Below are 19397 nucleotides of genomic sequence, written 5' to 3'. Positions count from 1 at the left end.
TGCAGTCAATCATGGTGATGTTTAACTTAGCAAGATTTCTTACTAAAGCTGAGTGGGATCATCTATGTTCTCATAAAGCTCTCCTTGATCTGCCATATTTGGTGTTCATTCGTTTCTGAAAGCAGATTCCTATTGTATTCTAGCAAACTTTTTCTTTTACATTAAAGAAAACTCCTAATTTAAATAATCAAAATTTAAACATTTATGGGTTACATTTTCAGCAGAAGAACATGATTGAGAGAGGACATACTTGAAGAAAGCAAGGAATATGGATGGATAAATACCATGGCCTAACATGAGGAGGCTTTCGATCAAGGAATTGTCTTATTAGGAGCAAATGACCAGAACAAGAGCCATGTCTCATGGAGGCTTCTGGAAAGCCAGACACTTTAGCATCCACTGGCACATCCCCTGAAGATGGGTTACTGCAGAGCTCTCTTTCCTTGGAAACATAATTTATTGACCTCCAAAATGGCACAACTTATCCTGAGATACAATATCAGAACTTCTAAATTAAAGTACTGACAAATCCAATGAGTTCTTATGACCCTTGAAGCTCAAACTTCATTTTGTTACCATATAGGCACATTAACACTACATTTCTTAGGCCACAAACAAATAACATAAAATGTAACAATCAGTAATTCTGAGTGGTGGGTAGTCAGATATTTGTTCTATCAAATTCTTTTCTGTAATTTTCAGATTTCTAAAAAATTTTATATATGAGATAGTGGAAAATTGAGCTGAGCCTGTGCATTTATATCAAACCTACTCATTTCAGATTTTATTCTAGCTATATTTTAGGAAAAGTGTCACTGTTGTGCAAAAGATATTTAGGTAAAAATAATTATAACAATGTGACTTCTGTTGAGTATAGTGAGCATACTTTTATTTTAAAAGAGTATATTTGAATAAATTTAAAAGGAAGTGAACAGAGATTTGTTGATGGTTGTTTCAGAAACTAGACTTTAGTAAAAATTTTAGTAGTACAAAATTTTAGTAGCATTTGAAGATCATTATGTTTTTAGATGATTAATTCTAGACTATTGAAACTGACTCTGAATGAGCAATTTCAGTTTTACCCTATCACCAAATATTTTCCATGGTAATCAGCAAGGTTGACCATTGAGAGGTTATTTCATTAAAAGAAGTATGATTCCTAAGTTAAGGTTGGCAGAAATAAAAGAACCAGAGAATAGATTTTTTATTTCCATAGAAATATTTCCTCCTTAGACCTATGACTTGAAAATTTACTTATGATGAAAAGGAATCTTGGAGAATTAAGGGTCTTCTTGACTATCCCCCCATCAGCTACCACAGTGACTTGTTGCCACAGTGTCTATGTGAGTGGGAGAAACCAGTTTATTATGTCAAATTGTCCCTGGGCCTTAAAGAAGAATCCAATATTAAATTTTCAATCAAGAAATAAGGTTCTCGAGAATTTTCCCACACCCAATCCTCAATTCTGATGTCAGTTGTCATTTCTCTGGTAGAATTGGGGGGTAGGGCAGGTGGTCCTGATTTTAGGCCTCTCTTCACAAGGGTAACCGGGGGCTCCTAGACGGTGGAGCCAAATGCTGGTTAGCTCACCATCCCACAGCTCAGAGAGCACTGAGGCTGCAGAGTGTTTAGTTAAAGCCCCACGGGAGTAAGAAGAGTGTGTGAAATTATTGTGATGCTTACTTGCAAGCACCAGGCAGATTCCTGAGAACTTTTCTTGGCAAATGGCATGGTCACACTCAGGATCCTTACTTAAGACTAGTTCACGTGTTGGCTGCTCTTCCCTAACCAGGTTAAATAGGCTTGGCAACTTAGTCAAGACTGGCAAGTAACCAGCGGAAACCTGTAAGTGGTTTCCAACTATCCTATGAATGAATTTTACTCCTTTGCCCATTCAGATGGTTATCTCCAAGAGAACTGTGTACACATAAAGGAAATATGTGCATCGAAGTGTAGAAGAGATAAAAGAATGAAGAAAGTCTCTCATAAGAGACAATGATTCCCACGAAGGGTCAGGGCATGTCTCTGGATTCTAGGTACTGTTAGTTTCCAAGGCCTCTGCATGTGTAGTTTGTCCTCATTAGAATTTCCCACCTGAAGCCTCTGATTCTGTGTTTGACAAAATTGTTTTTTGCTATGTATATATATATAATGCAGTTTGTTATTCCATAGCTCTTACCTGACATACCATCTATACTCTGTGACTATTTTGTACGGGTAAGATGGGGGACTGAATATTGTAAATGTATTCATGTAACTTGATATTTAAATCGGATTCACATGGATTGTTTTGTAGAGAGAATAATTATTTTTTACATATGTTTTGGAACAAGGAGATTTTAAATATTTGGCCTACTCAAAACAAGAAAAAAAATAGGTACATTTTCATGCTTAAAAGCTACCTAGCATCTCATTTTTCATTACTCTTGATTCAAATATAATTTATACAAATAACACCTATATTTTGAAAAACTTACACATTTAAAATCCAATTTAAAAACCTAAATAATTGGAAAAAAGAAACAGGAGATTGGGTTTTCTCCTCATTGGGAAGCTCAATTGAAATTATATGAAATGATACAAAAATAGGATTTATACTTTACCTGATGAATCCTGGTTCCAGCTGACTATACATGGCCATTATCGAAAATGAAACAAAGCAACAGCAATGATAAAAACCACGTAGTACATTTAATGTTCTTTCTGCTACTACTGCAGAGTTGAAAATGTCTCAAGGCCCCATCGTTTCTTTGGAACACATAATCATATTATTAAAAGCAACCTTTAAAAGTACAATAGTCCAATGATCTTACCAAAAATGATATTTCTAGGACTCATCTTTTGTATAAAGGAGAATTTTGTATTTTAGGGGAGTTATTAGTTGTCTATTTCCAAGGAAATTATGCTTTTTTTTTAAGATTTTATTTATTTATTCATGAGAGACACAGAGACAGAGAGAGGCAGAGACACAGGCAGAGGAAGAAGCAGGCTCTATGCAGGGAACCCAATGTGGGACTCGATCCCGGATCTCCAGGATTATGCCCTGGGCTAAAGGCTGCACTAAACCACTGAGCCACCCAGGCTGCCTGGAAATTATGCTTTTTGATTGTGTTTCATGTGAACAAAATCCAAGTTAGATTTTGAAATAACCATTTTTCAGCTAATCAACAATCTGGGAGCTTACCAGACTCATGAGAAATTGTCTTAACAGTGAGAAGCTTCACACTCTCTTTATCGGACTGAGGTCTATTTGGAACAGAAAACATAAGTTAACATCACAGTATTTAGTAATTTTATGTCTATGAAAGAAAGCATGCATGATATAAACAGAATGAAGAAGATACACAAGCATCTACTTTTACAAGTTTCTATGGTACAACCTGTCTTTTTTACACACAGACATACATATACTTTTATAGCACTTTCTCCTTCTAAAATCAAGCCAATAAATCTCTGTCACACTGTTAAACAATGATAGATAATTAAATACAAAAATGGGTCATGTGAAACACTTGTCACAAGGTCCATATCACACAGATATCCAGTTCTGAATTATGGAAGGGAAGACATGGGGATGTTTCCAAGTCCTTTGGGCTCATGCTGAGTTCTGGGGGGTTTCCCTTTTCATGAAGGCCTGACTACTGCAGTACAGTATTTGAACTGTCTAGTCTAACCAAGAGTTCCCACCTACCCTTTCTCAGATTCTAAACAGCTTCCAACCCAGATTACTTTCCTTGGACATCTCAAGAGACTCTATTTCTAATAAAGAACAATAGATGATCTAGGGACATTATTTTTAAAGCCCACAACCGGGATCCCTGGGTGGCACAACGGTTTAGCGCCTGCCTTTGGCCCAGGGCGCGATCCTGGAGACCCGGGATCGAATCCCACGTCGGGCTCCCGGTGCATGGAGCCTGCTTCTCCCTCTGCCTGTGTCTCTGCCTCTCTCTTTCTCTCTCTCTCTCTTTCTGTGTGACTATCATAAATAATAAATAAAAAAAAATAAAATAAAGCCCACAACCTGATAAACATACAAAAACAGCTATATAGGGATCCCTGGGTGGCTCAGCGGTTTGGCGCCTGCCTTTGGCCCAGGGCATGATCCTGGAGACCCGGGATCGAATCCCACATCAGGCTCCCGTTGCATGGAGCCTGCTTCTCCCTCTGCCTGTGTCTCTGCCTCTCTCTCTCTCTCTCTCTCTCTCTCTCTGTGTGTGTGTGACTATCATAAATAAATAAAAAAAAATAAAAAAAAAAACAGCTATATAAAGGCAGGCTGCAAACTCAGGTCAAGGAAGAAGTCTTCACCACAAAACTTGTTTGTGACATTAAAACAATTTGTCTCTTTGTACAACCTTGATTGCAGCAGCTAGCTGGATTGGTAACAACTGCTTTCCTGTTTTCATAAAGTCAAAATAGAAGAACTATCTACTGCTATAAGACAAAGCCACTCAGAGATGTCTCAAGGTGCAGGCATGATTACTGCCTAATTGTGATAAACATAATGACAATTTCCCTGGGAAAACTGTTTTAAAACTCTATGTATATTTTCTATGAGTTTTTTCCTTATAGTTATTTATATTCATTCTTCTATCTTTGCATTTCATCTTTATTTTTATTTATTTATTTTCAAGAGAGAGAGCGTGAGCACACAGGAGCAGGGGTAAGGTCAGGTGGATGGGGGAGAGAGAATCCCAAGCAGACTCCCTGCTGAGCACAGAGCCTGCAGGGCTTCATCTCCTGACTCTGAGATCCTGACCTGAGCTGAAATCAAAAGTTGATGCTTAACTGACTGAGCCACCCAGGGGCCCCTGCATTTTATCTTTTGATTTCTCATTTTGCTGCCTTAGTCAAGCTTAAAAACAATCTTCCCTTCTGGTTGTTGGAATTTCTCTGTTGATTCAGAAAGAGTTCTGACAAACAGCCAAACCCTGTTTCTTGTGCTCTTTACACAAAATATCTTTTAAAATAAACCAAAAAATGTGTAAACCGAAGATTAATGTTTTTCTTCCTATATAAATGGTAGGGTCAGAGCTTCTGGAAAAAGATGATGTGGCTACTTACTGGTCATTTCCATTTTCTGGTGTGCCTAGGGGAGGAGAGAATAGTTATTAGAGCTGTGAGAAGCTTGGCTATAAAAACAAACAAACAACAAACAAACAAAAACAACCTCAAGACCCCTGCTACTTTCTGTGCAGAGATGTTTGTAAAGCTATTTTATAACTTTTATTTTATCTCCCTGGAGCACCTTTTCATATCTGAGAAAAACTAGCCAGTTTTTCCACAAAAATGGTTACTATTATTCCTCAGGTATGGGTGATACACTCACGGGAGAGTCCTAAGTAGGCCAATTCCACTGAATTTAGTTCTGGACTAATTTTAATCTTATAGTTTCATATTGCTATGTGAAACTACTATCCATTATCGCACATCCCACAGACACCAGAAAATGTCTCAGTTTATTTCAGTATCTCTGAAAAAAATGTTCCTCCAAGTATTGAATTACCTTTTTATACTAGAGAACTGAATTTTGGGCTCTCCTTTATACATTGCTCTTTCTGGAGACTCAAATCACTGTATTTGTGGTGAATGACAATGGAGATGTCGCTTCTAATTGCATCTGGAGCCCACTGATTCGGCCGCTCAAAAGTGTCCTGCTAAATGTCATGGCGAGGCTACTAGATGTGACCAATCTTTTTGTTCGTTTTACTGGGCTGCTCCACCAGAGTGTGATAGAAGACATTTTGAGTGTAGAGTGTGAATTCAGAATGATGCATTCTGCACAAAGCCTCGGCCTTTAGGGAGGAGATGTTTCTGGTCAAATCTTGCATTATTTGTGGCATATTAGGCAAACTAAGGTAATTGCTTAGGGTCTCCCTTGTTTTGTTCCTGATTTTGCTGTGGTTTTATTCCATAGCTCCTCAAGTTTTGTCCTTTGGATTGCCTTTCACCTCTAATGTAGCCCTTGTCATTGGGATATGCCCTTTAAATACGATTCTCCTGGTGGTGATCATCATTGTTTTATAAAGAGTTTGATTTCCACTAATATTTGGGTTACTTCTATTTCTGTCACCTTGGCTAAAATACACCATCATGGCTCTTAATCCCTAGGATTTAACTCATGGTGCCATATGCTGTTCACCAACTCGATCTCACTTTGTCTTTCCAACATCAGTAGGATTTTTAACAGCATTTTTTTATTCCTCTTTTAAGTGTTATGTATGATATCACTCATGATGCTCATAATCTTGTTTCAAAATGAGTTGGTACTTTTTTGCATGCCTGTTTTAATATTTTTTCCTTCAAATATTCTAATATGGGTTCATTAGCAGATAGATGCATACCAACATACAACCTTCTGCATAAATGCTATTCTTACTTGGGTTAAAGCTTAGACTATTGTCAACATTATTTGGATAAGCTTAATTTCATACCAAAATCTCTGATTCATGTGGTCTTCCACAAAGCAGAAAGGGTTTACAAATTTCTGAACTTGATAAAGTCTCCCCCACATACTTGAAGAGAGATTAGCTGTAGGTGTCTAATGGTGCTAATTCAATAAAAATGCTGTAAAATTCTGTTTGGAAAGCAAAGTTAACAATAACCAAATAGATTTGGCTAATTGTACAATTGCTGAACTTTTTTTTTTGAACTTTGTTCTAAAGTATTATATGTCTCCAAAATGACTCTCCATAGCTATAGGAATTTTATACATTTTTCCCCAAATGATCCAATTCATCCATCGTCTTCTTTAATAGAAAAGGTCAACTTCTCAAATAATTTATTTGAAAATCTTCTTTTGCAAAAGCAGTCTTTCAGTACAGGGTATTTTCACAAATGGGTTTAGCACATTAATTTTTTACCTATCCTACATACTCAACATCCACAGGGTTCAACTTGGATGGTCGATTTCCCATAAAAAGTAGGATTGGTGGTTTAGAAACTTAGAGTAATTAAACTGATTTATAAAATTGCTATTTCCCCTCTGGAAATTGACTAAGGAAACAAATTTCAGACATTATTAAGAAGTTTATTCACTAACTCCCAAAGGGAAAGGCATTTATTTGTTTTCTTCTTATTTTCCAATAAGAGCAAAAGTGAATACTACTTGTTTTTTGTGTACCTGTGCCTTGTACTGTCGCGCTTATGCCCTGAACTCTCCGTGCAGTCCATGGTCAGGGATTGGCCGCAGGAACAGCGTCCATTAATGTTCTGGGGGCACATTGTTCATGGGGTAAAGAATAGTCTGGCTTGCATATCTTATAAAAATAATAAATTTGGGAGTGCCTAGGTGGCAAAGTCTGTTAAGCATTCGGCTCAGGTAGTGCCTTAGGGTTGTGAGATCGAGCCCCGTCACAGACTCCACACTCAGCACAGCATCTGCTTGAGATTCTCTTTCCCTCTCCCTCTGCCTCTCCCGCTCATATTCTCTCTCTCAAATAAATACATGTCTTAAAAAAAGATAAAAAATAATCCATTTTTACTTCTTCGAAGTATATGAGACTTGAGTGATATTCTTGTTAGTGAAATATTTAGAATTGAAATGAGGAGAGGAAACCTATTTATTGAAAATTTAAAAATTTAATTTGACAAGCATCTAGTAAAGTTCTGTATATATTATGAACAAAGCAATGTGAACAATATGTGGTTTGTGACTTGAAGGGCTTGCTTGATGTTACAGACTGTTTTTGTCCTTCTAAAATTCATCTGTTGTATCTTAATGCCCAACAGGACAATATTAGGAGGTGGGACATTTGGAGAGTCATTAACTCATAAGGGTGGAGTCCTCATGAATGGGATTAGTGCCCTTATAAAAGGGACCCCAGAGAACCCTCTTATTGCCTTTGCCATGCAAAGACACTGTGAGAGGGTGGCTGTATATAAAGGAGAAAGTGTGCCCTCATCACATATCAGATCTGAGGATGCCTTGATTGGACTTCTCAGCCTCCAGAATTGTGAGAAATTTTTGTTGTTGAACCCACCTACCCACCATACTTTTATTATAGCAGCCCTGAAAGAACTAAGACCCATCATGCCAGGGAAGCAGGCACATAGAGAAGTAACTGTATGACAATGTGATGAATAATATAAAATTCTGTGCAATTAGAAGTAAGAAAACACTCTATGCTTCTTAAAGAGATGGTGTGTTATAGAAAGATACTCTCAGTTGCTGTTTGAGCTAGATCTTCCATGGCTAAATTGGAGTTTGGGTATGTTATGAAAGTTAAGAGGTGAGCGAGGTGTTCTAGGCAAGGGACTAGTATGGATGAAGGCATGGGTACATGACACTACATTTACACAACCAAGGCTTGGGTCTGGAATGGAAAGATGGGTTGGTGTTGAAGACAACAGAGGGGAGTGCTGAGCCATGCGACTGAAGGAGGTTTGAGAGAGTTCAAGCGTCTGGGATGAAAAAAAGACTGAAGGAAGACTGTAGAAAATCTAAATAAAGTAGGGATTTAATTAATTACAATGTATCAATATTGGCTTATTACTTGTGACAAATATAGCATACTATTGTAAGATATTAATAATAAGAGAAACAGGGTGTCTAGTGTCTTGGGAACTCTCTAACTATCCCTGTAACTTTTCTGTAAATCTATTTTAAAATAAAAATGGTATTTAAAAAAGGATAAAAATATAATGCCATTATGAAAACCATAAATATTTTAAGAGGAGGAAGAAGATGAAACAGCAAGAAGAAAACAGAGAAAAACAAAGAGTGAGGATGTAAAAGAGAATAGTGCTATTGCATTAAGTAATTTTAGTTTCAGGAGTAGAATTTAGAGATTCATTCACTTACACACACCAGTCAGTGTTCATCACAAGGGCCCTCTTTAATCCCCATCACCCATTTCACCCACCTCCCCTCCAGCATCTCCGTTTCTTCTCTATAGTTAAAGAGTAGCAGTGCTATTTTAAAGAAAAGAAGGAAGGTTTTAAATGCTATTGGAGAGACGAAGGAGTATAATAGAGAATTGTCCAGCTAAAAGCCCACTAAAAATTGCAATCATGGTCAATCCTGAGGAGCTGAATCAATTAGCAGAACACACAATCATGGAAGGGAGGAAGCTGGGCCTCTCACGAGGGAATAAGTCACAGAACACTCTTCTTGAGACTGTGGGCTCCTCTACTAAATTCTTAGCAACACTGACCTTTATTCTCTGTCACATGGAAGTGGAAAAAATCTTCAGTACAGATAAGGTATGTCATTTGATGCCTTCTTTACCACCATAATCCCCTGACCACTCACAAAACTGGGGTTATTTCATTAAAAAGAATCTGTCCGTATTTGATATTATCTGCCACTAGCAGGTAATCCTCACTCCTTACACTCATCAGCATTCAATGGATTTCTCTGCCCCTTCCCCTCTATTTCTGTGATCATGCAATAGTGCATTTTATTTCTTTCTTTAACCCTCCCGTCCCCTTAAGAGTTTAAATTCAAGTTTAGACTGAACATATATTCGCATTTCAGAAAACAAAATGAAAGGAAACCCTGTTACCTACCTGGGTCTGCCTTCCAGCACATTCGATACAAACCCACAAGAACAAATGCTGAAAGTGTCACTACAATCAAAGCAATCACCACTGGCAAAATGACACCTACAAAGTATTGAGGACATTGTCAATTTCAGTGCCTATTGAATTTAACAGTAAATAGTTTACTGAACAAAAGCATACATGCATCCTTCTTTCTTTACACCTCACTCTGTTAAACTACTGAATTTTTGGCAAGGGTTTATCAGATTCAAATTTTACTCCGGTTGTCATTTCTGATGTATCCACTTGATGTCAGTCTTGCAACCTTTTGAAATAAAGTTCCAAACCTAAGGATGCTGGTTTCCTCACCTTCTTAGAGACTACAGAAGTGAGGAGATAGAAGACTGGAGAAGCAGAAGATGTCCTCTAGACCATAGTCAGACCCACTTCACATATTATATACTGCACTACTTTATAAAAAAGCATATATATATATATATATATATATATATGGCATATATATATGTTTTTGCTAAAATGGAGTGTTTCTTTGAAGGCCATTTTCAACATAGTAAAGTTCTGTGAAGGTGAACAATTCATTTTTATGGAGCTCTCTGCCTGTGCAATTTTGACTTATCTTTCCATAATATATCTTAAAACTAGAAAAGGCATAAAATAGCATAAGTGGACATAAATGGATATCTGAGTGGTTAGGATTTCTAAAAATGAACACCTGGTTCAAGAAAGATATACGTGTGTGTGCTCGCACATTTAGGAGAGTAGTATAGCGACAGTTAAATTGGGGTGAGTTTTTATTCAGAGGAGAGTTTTACTGTTTTGGTTTGGTTCTTAACATCTGTCTTCTTTTGTACAGTCTTTGCCCAGGTTAAAAAGACAGTGATGAAAAGACAAAGCTGTCATAGTCATACAACTAGAGATGTAGAGGCCACAGTTATTATTTAGCTGAGTATTCTCATCTGCTTGCATATGTACTCCTCGTATTTATCCAATTTTCTGTAGGATGGTTTATACTTCCAAAGTTATAGTTAAACATTTGTTTCATATTAGACCTTGAGCGAGATCATTAGTGCCTCCCAAATTAAAGATGCCATGAATCAGCAAGTTAATAAATGGCATGCTGACTTACTGAATAGAATGGCTTTACTTAAGCCTAGGTGATCTTTTATCATCAGTTTCATAAGCATTCATCTTATTCTTAATTTCTAGGGAAATGAGTGGATTTTTTTTCTAGTCAATCCTAACATACACATATATATTACATCATATATGTGTATATATATATGTATACATGTACATATGTATGTGTATATATATGTATACATATATATGCTTTTGCTAAAATGGAGTATTTCTTTAAAGGCCATTTTTAACATATGGTAAAGTTCTGTGAAGGTGAACAATTCATTTCTTTTTTTTTTTAATATTTTATTTATTTATTCATGAGAGACACAGAGAGAGAGAAAGAGAGAGGCAGAGGGAGAAGTAGGTTCCATACAGGGAGACCAATGTGGGACTTGATCCCAGGTCTCCAGGATCAGGCCCTGGGCCAAAGGCAGGCGCTAAACTGCTGAGCCACCAGGGCTGCCCGAACAATTCATTTCTTTGAAGCCCTCTGCCTGTGCACTTTGGCTTATCTAAGACTAGTCTTATCAATTCATCTTGACCCTTGGTAGTAATTGCTTAGCACTAAGGTAATAAAAAAATTCCAAAGCTGTGCTCATTAAAATCAGATTCAATAGTAGGAAATCCTCAAAACAGGCAGCAGTTAGGTAATATTATAATGAAACTGCAGATTCAGTAAAGTTGATAAAAGGCTGTCTATAATCGAATCCTCTCCTTTATCAGCCATATTCAAACATTTTACATATTTGGTGTCACAAATGAAGATATGTCTGTTACTCACTGGAATAAGAGGGGCTGGCTGAAGAAGAGCTTGCATTTTTTGCATCCTCAGTACCTATTATTTTAAGAAAGAAAAAAAATAGTCACCTTTGGTTAATGTATGACAATTCTCAAAATCTTATTCCTTCCCTTCCCCCCCATTTAAGTAAGCCTCTGTAATCTCTAGGTATGATGTGTCAAGTAGAAAAAAATCTCTCTCATTCTGAAGTCTGTTTTGTAAATTAAGATTGGCAAGGAGTTAATGTACAATTTGATGAGTTTGGGCAAATGCATATACCTTTGAAACTATCACCACAATCAAGGTAATAGACATATCTGTCATTTTCAAAGTTTCCTTGTGTCTCTGCTTTACCGCAGATGTGCAATTTTGTTTTGTATTTCAGTTACATCTTGATAAAGCTGTTAAAAAAGATTTGTAGGATTTTCTTGGTGAGAAGGGATCAAGTAAAGAAAATTCCCACTCATGCATACAGAAATCATACCTTGAAACTGGGAGATGTTTCCTGGAATTGTTACTGAGATTGAGAGTAATGTACTGGTATGAGAAGGCGATGCATCTGGTTGTAGAGTGCTAGCTGTAGGAAAATCACAAATCCAGTCAGATGAGGGTATTGATTCTTCTTACTGAATTTCTTTGCAGAAATTACATTTTAACAGCTTGCATTTCTTAGGACCTGTGAAAACTGTTTATTGTTGAATAATAGGATGCATACAATCATATACTAAATCATAAGTTCAACTATATTTCCTGTAAAGATGATTAAATTTAGAATCACAAAACCTGGGTATCAGTATCATATCTTTAAGAACTGGCTAGAAAGCTTGAGTAAGTTTCTTATCCTTCACTGTAGCCTATATCATCTGCTGCATGAAATTCTTATGGGATGCAAATCTATTCAAAAGCAGTACTTTCATTTCAGATATTACAATTTTGGGGAATAGAGAAATTTTTTCCAACACACATACTTAGAACAGGCATAAATGCACATTTTCTTCCACAGAAAATGTTAATTTTAAGTTAATCATCATTATTAATTTGTTTGCTTAAGTTAAGCAAACAAATTTGTTTGCAAACAGTTAAGACTGCCATCTTCAGTCAGAAGGACTGAAACAAAAATTTAAATAAAAATATATTACTCAAAATCCACTCTCAATAAGTTGCAAGGAAATACCAATATTTAAATGTCTTAGAAGCTTATAGTATTTATTCTTATGAACTTGGGATAAAGCACAGTTTGTATTTAGAATGATTTAGAAAAAGAATTATTTTTCAAACAATGTTGTTTAAAGTAATTTCCTTTGATCACACCTGTTTGCCTTGTCTCACTGCTAAAGTTTAAGTTCCTGCAGTGTGAAGGCCGTAACTCCCATCATACTCCACATGGAGCTCTAACTGCAGTGGGTATACAGTGAAATGGAGCTGGCTGCTTGGCTGAACCAAGAGGCATCGCTTATAATTATGGCCTCCTTAGGAGTATTGAGGACGTGTATAATTGCATCAAAGAAATTGATATTGCCTATGACTGCCTTGGATCTTTCCCTCTTAGCCACCCACAGCCCAGCACACACTGCATGCTCATGCATTTTTGACATCTGTGGGGGAAGAATAATGTTTAGAGTCTGTACCGTTCTTGCCATGCAAGAAATCTGTGGGAGGAAGCTAGATATATGCCCATAAGAACAAAGGAAAATGTCAGGCTAGTGCACTAAACAGCAGAAAAAGAAATATTAAATGAAAGTGTGGGAACTAGCTGAAACCTTGGGTACTTTTAGCTGCTTTTTCTTGTGTCAAGTGTTTTAGTGAGAACGTTGCTCTTTTGATTGTGTTGGTAGAGAACAAGATGGCTGATTAAATTACCAGTGACATTAATCCACCTGGGATATCCCGAGGGTTAATTTTCAAGACTCCATATCCTATCTTATTACCTTCTCATAGACAAGCTAAGTGGCTACAACTCTGAATATAACTTATGTGGTTTAGATAAAACTCCAAACTTTCCTACTTAAAACATGTTGATTGTACAGTGCCAACTGTTAGTGCTAATGATCCATAGGGTTGGCAATGGAGTTAATGGTTCTTGAAAGAATTTATTCACTCCTTGGACAAACATTTTAAAATTTTTGTTTTCTTTTAACTGCAACTTCAATTAATAAATAATTTCTGGGGGCATCTGGGAGGCCCAGTCGGTTGAGCATCCAACTCTTGATTTTTGCTCAGGTCGTGATCTCATGGGTCATGGGATCCAGCCCCACGACTCATGAGTTGGGCTCAGTGCTCAGCAGTGCTTCAGATTCTCTTTCCCTCTCCCTCTACCCCTTCTCCCACTCATGCTCTCTCTCCCTCTCTCTCTCAGATAAGTCTTTAAACAATCATTTCTGAATCCAGTATATTTACACACACACACACACACACACACACACACACACACGTTACCTCTATCACATGTAATCCCTTCTAGTATTTTGTTTTCTTTTATTTAATTTTTCCAGTAGTGGTCATGAATTTCTTTTGGAAATTAACTCACAGTTTGAGAAATCCTGTCTACTATCATGCTCATATTGATGAAATTATTATTCTTGGCTTAATTCATAAGTTACAACCCTAATGGAATTCTTTCTGTGACTAAGACAGAAGGATCCATGATGTGTTCAGAGCTCATGATCTCTATGGATTTTGTTGAGATTCTATTATGCTACATTACTACTGAAACAGCATCGGCAGAGGAGATACAGGAGAAGTATAGTGGAGTAGTTAAAAGCATGATTCTGAAGTCAGAGTTCATGGCTTCAAGTCTGAATATAGAACTTGTTTCCTGTAGAATGCCAGGCAAGTCACTTAACCTCTTTCTGCTTGAGCTCCCACATATACAAATGGTGATTTTAATAGTTCTATATCATAGTGTTGTAAAGTTAAATGAGTATGCATAAATTTAAATGGTTTAGAAAAGTACTTGATACTAATATATTTGTATTATTTTATAATAATATTTTATTATTATATGATTTTATATTATTTTTAAATATATTGTGATTAGGCCTCTAAAGAGTTGTACTTTTCAACCAAAGTCAACGTGTCCCTTTTTCTCAAAAATTCTTAATATATACAATAGACTATTCAGACACCTTCATGTTTTTGGACACTTATTTTCTCTAACCAGGAACTGGAATAATTGGTGTATATAGCACTCTTAGATGACACAGATTTACTGTGGGACCCTGACTTTTGGTGATTATAATGATTATTTAATTGCAGATATGTTGTGTCATAATTTAAACCCAGTTTACAAGCTTCAGCCCAAAACTTGGAGCAGAATGTTTGAGGTAGAGACCCTTAGAACCAAATTCTTTGTGATAATGTGTATCCAAATTTACCCCACTGCATCTGACAAGTTACTATAAACCAATTACTTGATAAATCATTGGGCTATAGAAAGACAGAAGACCTATTGATGTCCAGGGCCACTTTAGTGGCCATAAGAATGAGCCTCAGAAAACTCCAACTATGGGCAGTGTAACTGACCAAGCTTCCCCACTTGCTTTCTGAAATTCATCACTGTGATCTTACTGATGCCATGCCTCCCCCAGGCTGCTCTCAGCCAATGACTGAGCTTAGCAAAGATATGAAAGCAGTCCTGTTCCTGGGAGCCAGAAACTCCTCCGAAGAGAAACTCAGGTTGGAGGAGTCTATGTTGCTCTCTTAGAGGAGAGTATATAAGATACATAGATATTAATGGGAGGAAAGTGTGAATGGCAGTAGAGGATAAGACATTCTATACGAGAAGGACATATTCTATTTTTATTTCTTGTATGTTGTCTACATTCTTTTCTAATATGTGGATACTTAAAGAACTACCCAAGGGGCTAAACTCAATTGAATTGAATGTTCATTTCCCATTTTTATCAATAATTGGGACTCTTGTTTAATTGCAATTTGATGGATTCATGTCTCATTTTTAAAAATAACTTTCTAGCCTTTGACACAATAAATCATTCACTGCTTCTTAACAGCTTTTCTTCATGTGGCTTCCAGTAGGAACACAGTTTATGGTTTATTCTCTGGTCTCTGGCTGGTTCCTCCTTCTTTCTCTGAGTTGCAGATCCTCCTGGAGGGTCCTGAGGCTTAATACTTGGTCCTTATCTCCAACTACAGTAATTTCTTTGATGATCTCATTCTGTTTCAAGGCTTTAATCAATCCAATGATCCCCGAACTTGTATTTCCAGCCCAGACCTCATTCTTAAACTCCAGATTCATAAAGCCACATACTTACACAGCAAATAACAAACACCTTAAATTCAACATGTCCAAACTTGAACTTCTGCTTTATCTGCAGCCTTCCCATCTGGCAATCAGTCCTTCCAACCCTTCAATCCAAAGACCTCATGGTTATTTTTGCCCCCATCTTTCCATCCTATCCCACATGCAGGATCACTAGGAATATCTATTGGTATCACTTCTGAAATATAAACAGAATTTGGGGACTTCATGCGACCTACCCTGTGACTACCCTGGTCTAAGCTAACATCATCTCTATCCTGGAAAATTTCCAAAGTATCTTTGCTTCATCTGACAGTCTTCTCCTTAGCTCTCAGATTTATATTCATAAAATATGAGTCATATCATGTCACTACTTTCTCAAGATGCCCAACATTCCCCATTCCACTTATAAAAAAGCCAAAGTCCTTGTGATAACTCTCCAAACCCTAGGCAATCTGCCTAGGCAAATGTCCTGCCCCACTTCCTCAGCGCAGGCAATGCAACACACAGGGCCTCTCCTCATGTTCTAGCTCTGCCTGGGTGCTCTTCCTCCACGTGTTGGTTTGCTCACTTCCTTGTATTTATTAAAATCCTTTTAGGAAAGCTTACCTTGACCACCTTTTTCAGTCCTGCAAACTGGTCCCCACCTTTCTTCACCTCTCTGGCACTTGTGATCCCTCTTTCCTACACCGCTGTGCATTCTATCTTTCTCATCTAAGACCTTTGAGGGAAAGGATAATATTTTGCTCATTGATGTTTCCCAAATGTTAGGACAGTGTCCAGTGTCCGGAAGTAGAGTCCATAAGTGTTTGCTTTATAGATAAAGAAACTTTTTGGCAGAAGTCACTAATGTTAAAGATGACATGAATTAATGAGCATACCTTTTGTGTCTTCATATTTGGACGGGAATATGCTTAAGATCATTGTACTATTAATATTTTCATTCATTCTACTATAAGAAAAAAAATAGATACCTACACCAGTCCAACAGGAGACATTGAAAGAAATAGAGGAAAAGAGGTAGTTATTGCATTTAAGGAACATACATTCTAGTAGGAGGTGGGGAGCATAGCCCAAAGCAGACAGATGTGAAACAAGAAATAAAGAATAAGGCAAAACAATATGTCAGGGATTAAAATAAGAGAGACTCTGTTATTGCTTATTGAATTTTACTTATGAGCTAACTCTTAACAAAAAGGATCTGTGGGCTTAAGCAATGATTTATACCACAAGTTGAATACAATAGAAATAGGAAATTAGAACCAATGCAAATGGATGAAACAAACAGGCTCCTTCTAAGAGTTAATGCCAAACATTAATACAGTTTCTGATATTCTTGTAAGAATTGATTCTGAGCATCTTGACACTCAGGGAAAGAAAGGCAGTCTACTCTAGGCTTTATTATCAGAGAAAAATGGCTTATTCTATAAGTAATTGGCATATAAGGGTTCAGACAACAAATGCTACAAGTATAGTTGGTGCCATTCTGTGTTTTGGTCGGGGTTGGGCGGATATGCTGATATGATCCCTGATGTCTCTTCTAGCTTTAAGACTCTGGATTCTTGTCAAGGTTCCTTTCAATCAAGATTTTGTCATAGCTAGAATGTATTTTCACCTATGACGGCATGCCCTGTCTACTTAATGGGCAAAATATCGAAAGGAAAGTTATCTGTTCTCATCAGAACTTACCTTTCTGACCTTGCTATACTTTTTAAAAAATATCTTATTTACTTATTTGAGAGAGAGTGTGCATGTGCACAAGATGGGGTAGGGACAGGGAGAGAGAGAGAAGCAGACTCCCTGCTGAGCCCCAACGTGAGGCTCTATCCCAGGACCCCAAGATCATGACATGAGCTGAAGCTAAACATTTAACCAGCTAAACCACCCAGGGGCCCTGACTTTGGTGTACTCTTAAAACAATGCAAAAAAAAAAAAAAAAAGAGTTTTATCTCAAATTTCTTCCCTTTGCTTTGAGTTATCAATGTGACTAACCTTGGGTAACAGAATCTGCTAACCCAGTGATAACTGTGAATGCAGATTTATTTACTTTATGTAACTTTGTAGAATTACATATTGAAGAAAGATGTATTTTTTGTGATTTGAATATGAATAGTTATTAATTTTCAGAAAGCTGGAAATTATACAATATACATATTGTATACAATATACAAAGAATGAATGAGGCACTGTGTTAATCATCTTATTCTGAAACATTTTTAATATTGTGTTTTAAACATGAGAGATATTGTGACTTGGAGACACAAGGTAATACATCTGACAGTAAGTAGAACTAAGATGTAAACCTAGTAAGACTCAGAAGTCTTTCTCTTCCCTTTTCAGTATATCATGAAATCAACAAATTTTAAGTGAGTTAAGTTCATCTTACTTGTTGATGGTACCATTATCAATGAAATCAATGAAGTATTTTCTCAGCATTCTAAAGGTTTAGAATGTTCTTACCCTTCTCCTAACACAGATACATTATCTTACCTTAAATTCACAATCTGGATAATATGACCTGAACACACTGGAAAGTTTTACAGTATGTAACTGTGTTAGCATTATGCTTTCTGAGAATATGAGGGTAAGCATTTCAAAATATGGGCATGAAAACATTAAATAGGATTTTTATTTTCAAACCCTTTTGGAATTCTATGTGTTGGGCACTATTCTAAATGTTTTACAAATATTAACTCATTCAATTATTTCATTGTAAATATTTGCATTTTACAAAGTGGAAACTGAAGCCCAGCGAGATTAAATAATTTGCCCAAGGTCACACAGCAAGTAGGTAGCAGAATCAGGATTTGAATGCAGGCTCTAGAGTCTGTGCTGTCAAACATGACTTTATGTTGCCTGCTGCTGCATGTCAGCAGGAATGAGTTACAACTTCATGCCTCTTATTCTTTTTTTTTTTAATTTTTTTTTAATTTTTTTATTTATTTATGATAGTCACACAGAGAGAGAGAGAGAGAGAGGCAGAGACACAGGCAGAGAGGAGAAGCAGGCTCCATGCACTGAGAGCCCGATGTGGGATTCGATCCCGGGTCTCCAGGATCGCGCCCTGGGCCAAAGGCAGGCGCCAAACCGCTGCGCCACCCAGGGATCCCCATGCCTCTTATTCTTGTCACATAAAACATAGCCTCTTTCAATTTAGACCCCAATCCAGACAAGCTTCTTTCCATCAAGGCAAACCATAAACACCTTCCTTCAAGAGGCCAAACCAGACCATGCAGATACATACAAGGAGACAGAGAGAATTAGTCCTAATATATCAAATAAAGCACACCGTAGAGTTTATAAGGTACATACCATTAGTATTAACATTGAAGTTTATTGGTTCTTAAAGTGGATGCTGGGTAGCTAATCAGTTGAGACTGTAAGTTCTTATGACCTTCCATGTAGACTACAGAGGCACAAGCCTCTCCTGGAGACTCAGCCCATTTCTTGAACTAGAGGAGAAATCACTTAGCTATACCCAATAAATCATAAGTTTATGGCAGACCCTACCACATCAATATTGACATCTTCCATTAGTGACTCCTTTTATTCTCAACTAATCTTTTAAACATTACAAAATTTCCAAGTTAAAAAGAAACAATAAACCTCTAGATATTGCTTTGCTACAGGTGTATTTCTAGCTTGAATGGATTCCAACTGAACCATTGTGTCAAGATTCTGTCATTCAAAGTTAAAATACTCAGATAAGTAACCTTCTGTATAAAAGGACTGATG

At 37.0% G+C, this 19397-nt stretch overlaps 1 protein-coding gene across 2 annotated transcripts in view; it reads right to left on the bottom strand.

The window, feature by feature from the left end:
• EMCN (endomucin) overlaps positions 1 to 19397 on the bottom strand; it is a 119925-nt gene that overhangs the window by 34293 nt on the left and 66235 nt on the right. For both annotated transcript variants that reach the window (XM_038582027.1, XM_038582026.1), the window contains exons 6-10: positions 11889 to 11981; positions 11408 to 11461; positions 9511 to 9606; positions 5065 to 5089; positions 3185 to 3246 (exon numbers count right to left, since the gene is read on the bottom strand). In XM_038582027.1, the coding sequence (XP_038437955.1) occupies positions 3185 to 3246; positions 5065 to 5089; positions 9511 to 9606; positions 11408 to 11461; positions 11889 to 11981 (330 nt within the window). The remainder of the gene's footprint in view (positions 1 to 3184; positions 3247 to 5064; positions 5090 to 9510; positions 9607 to 11407; positions 11462 to 11888; positions 11982 to 19397) is intronic.

The sequence above is a fragment of the Canis lupus genome, chromosome 32 (genome assembly GCF_011100685.1).
Source record: "Canis lupus familiaris isolate Mischka breed German Shepherd chromosome 32, alternate assembly UU_Cfam_GSD_1.0, whole genome shotgun sequence".
In the NCBI taxonomy this organism is placed as follows: Eukaryota; Metazoa; Chordata; class Mammalia; order Carnivora; family Canidae; genus Canis; species Canis lupus.
This window is presented reverse-complemented; position numbering and strand designations above follow the sequence as displayed.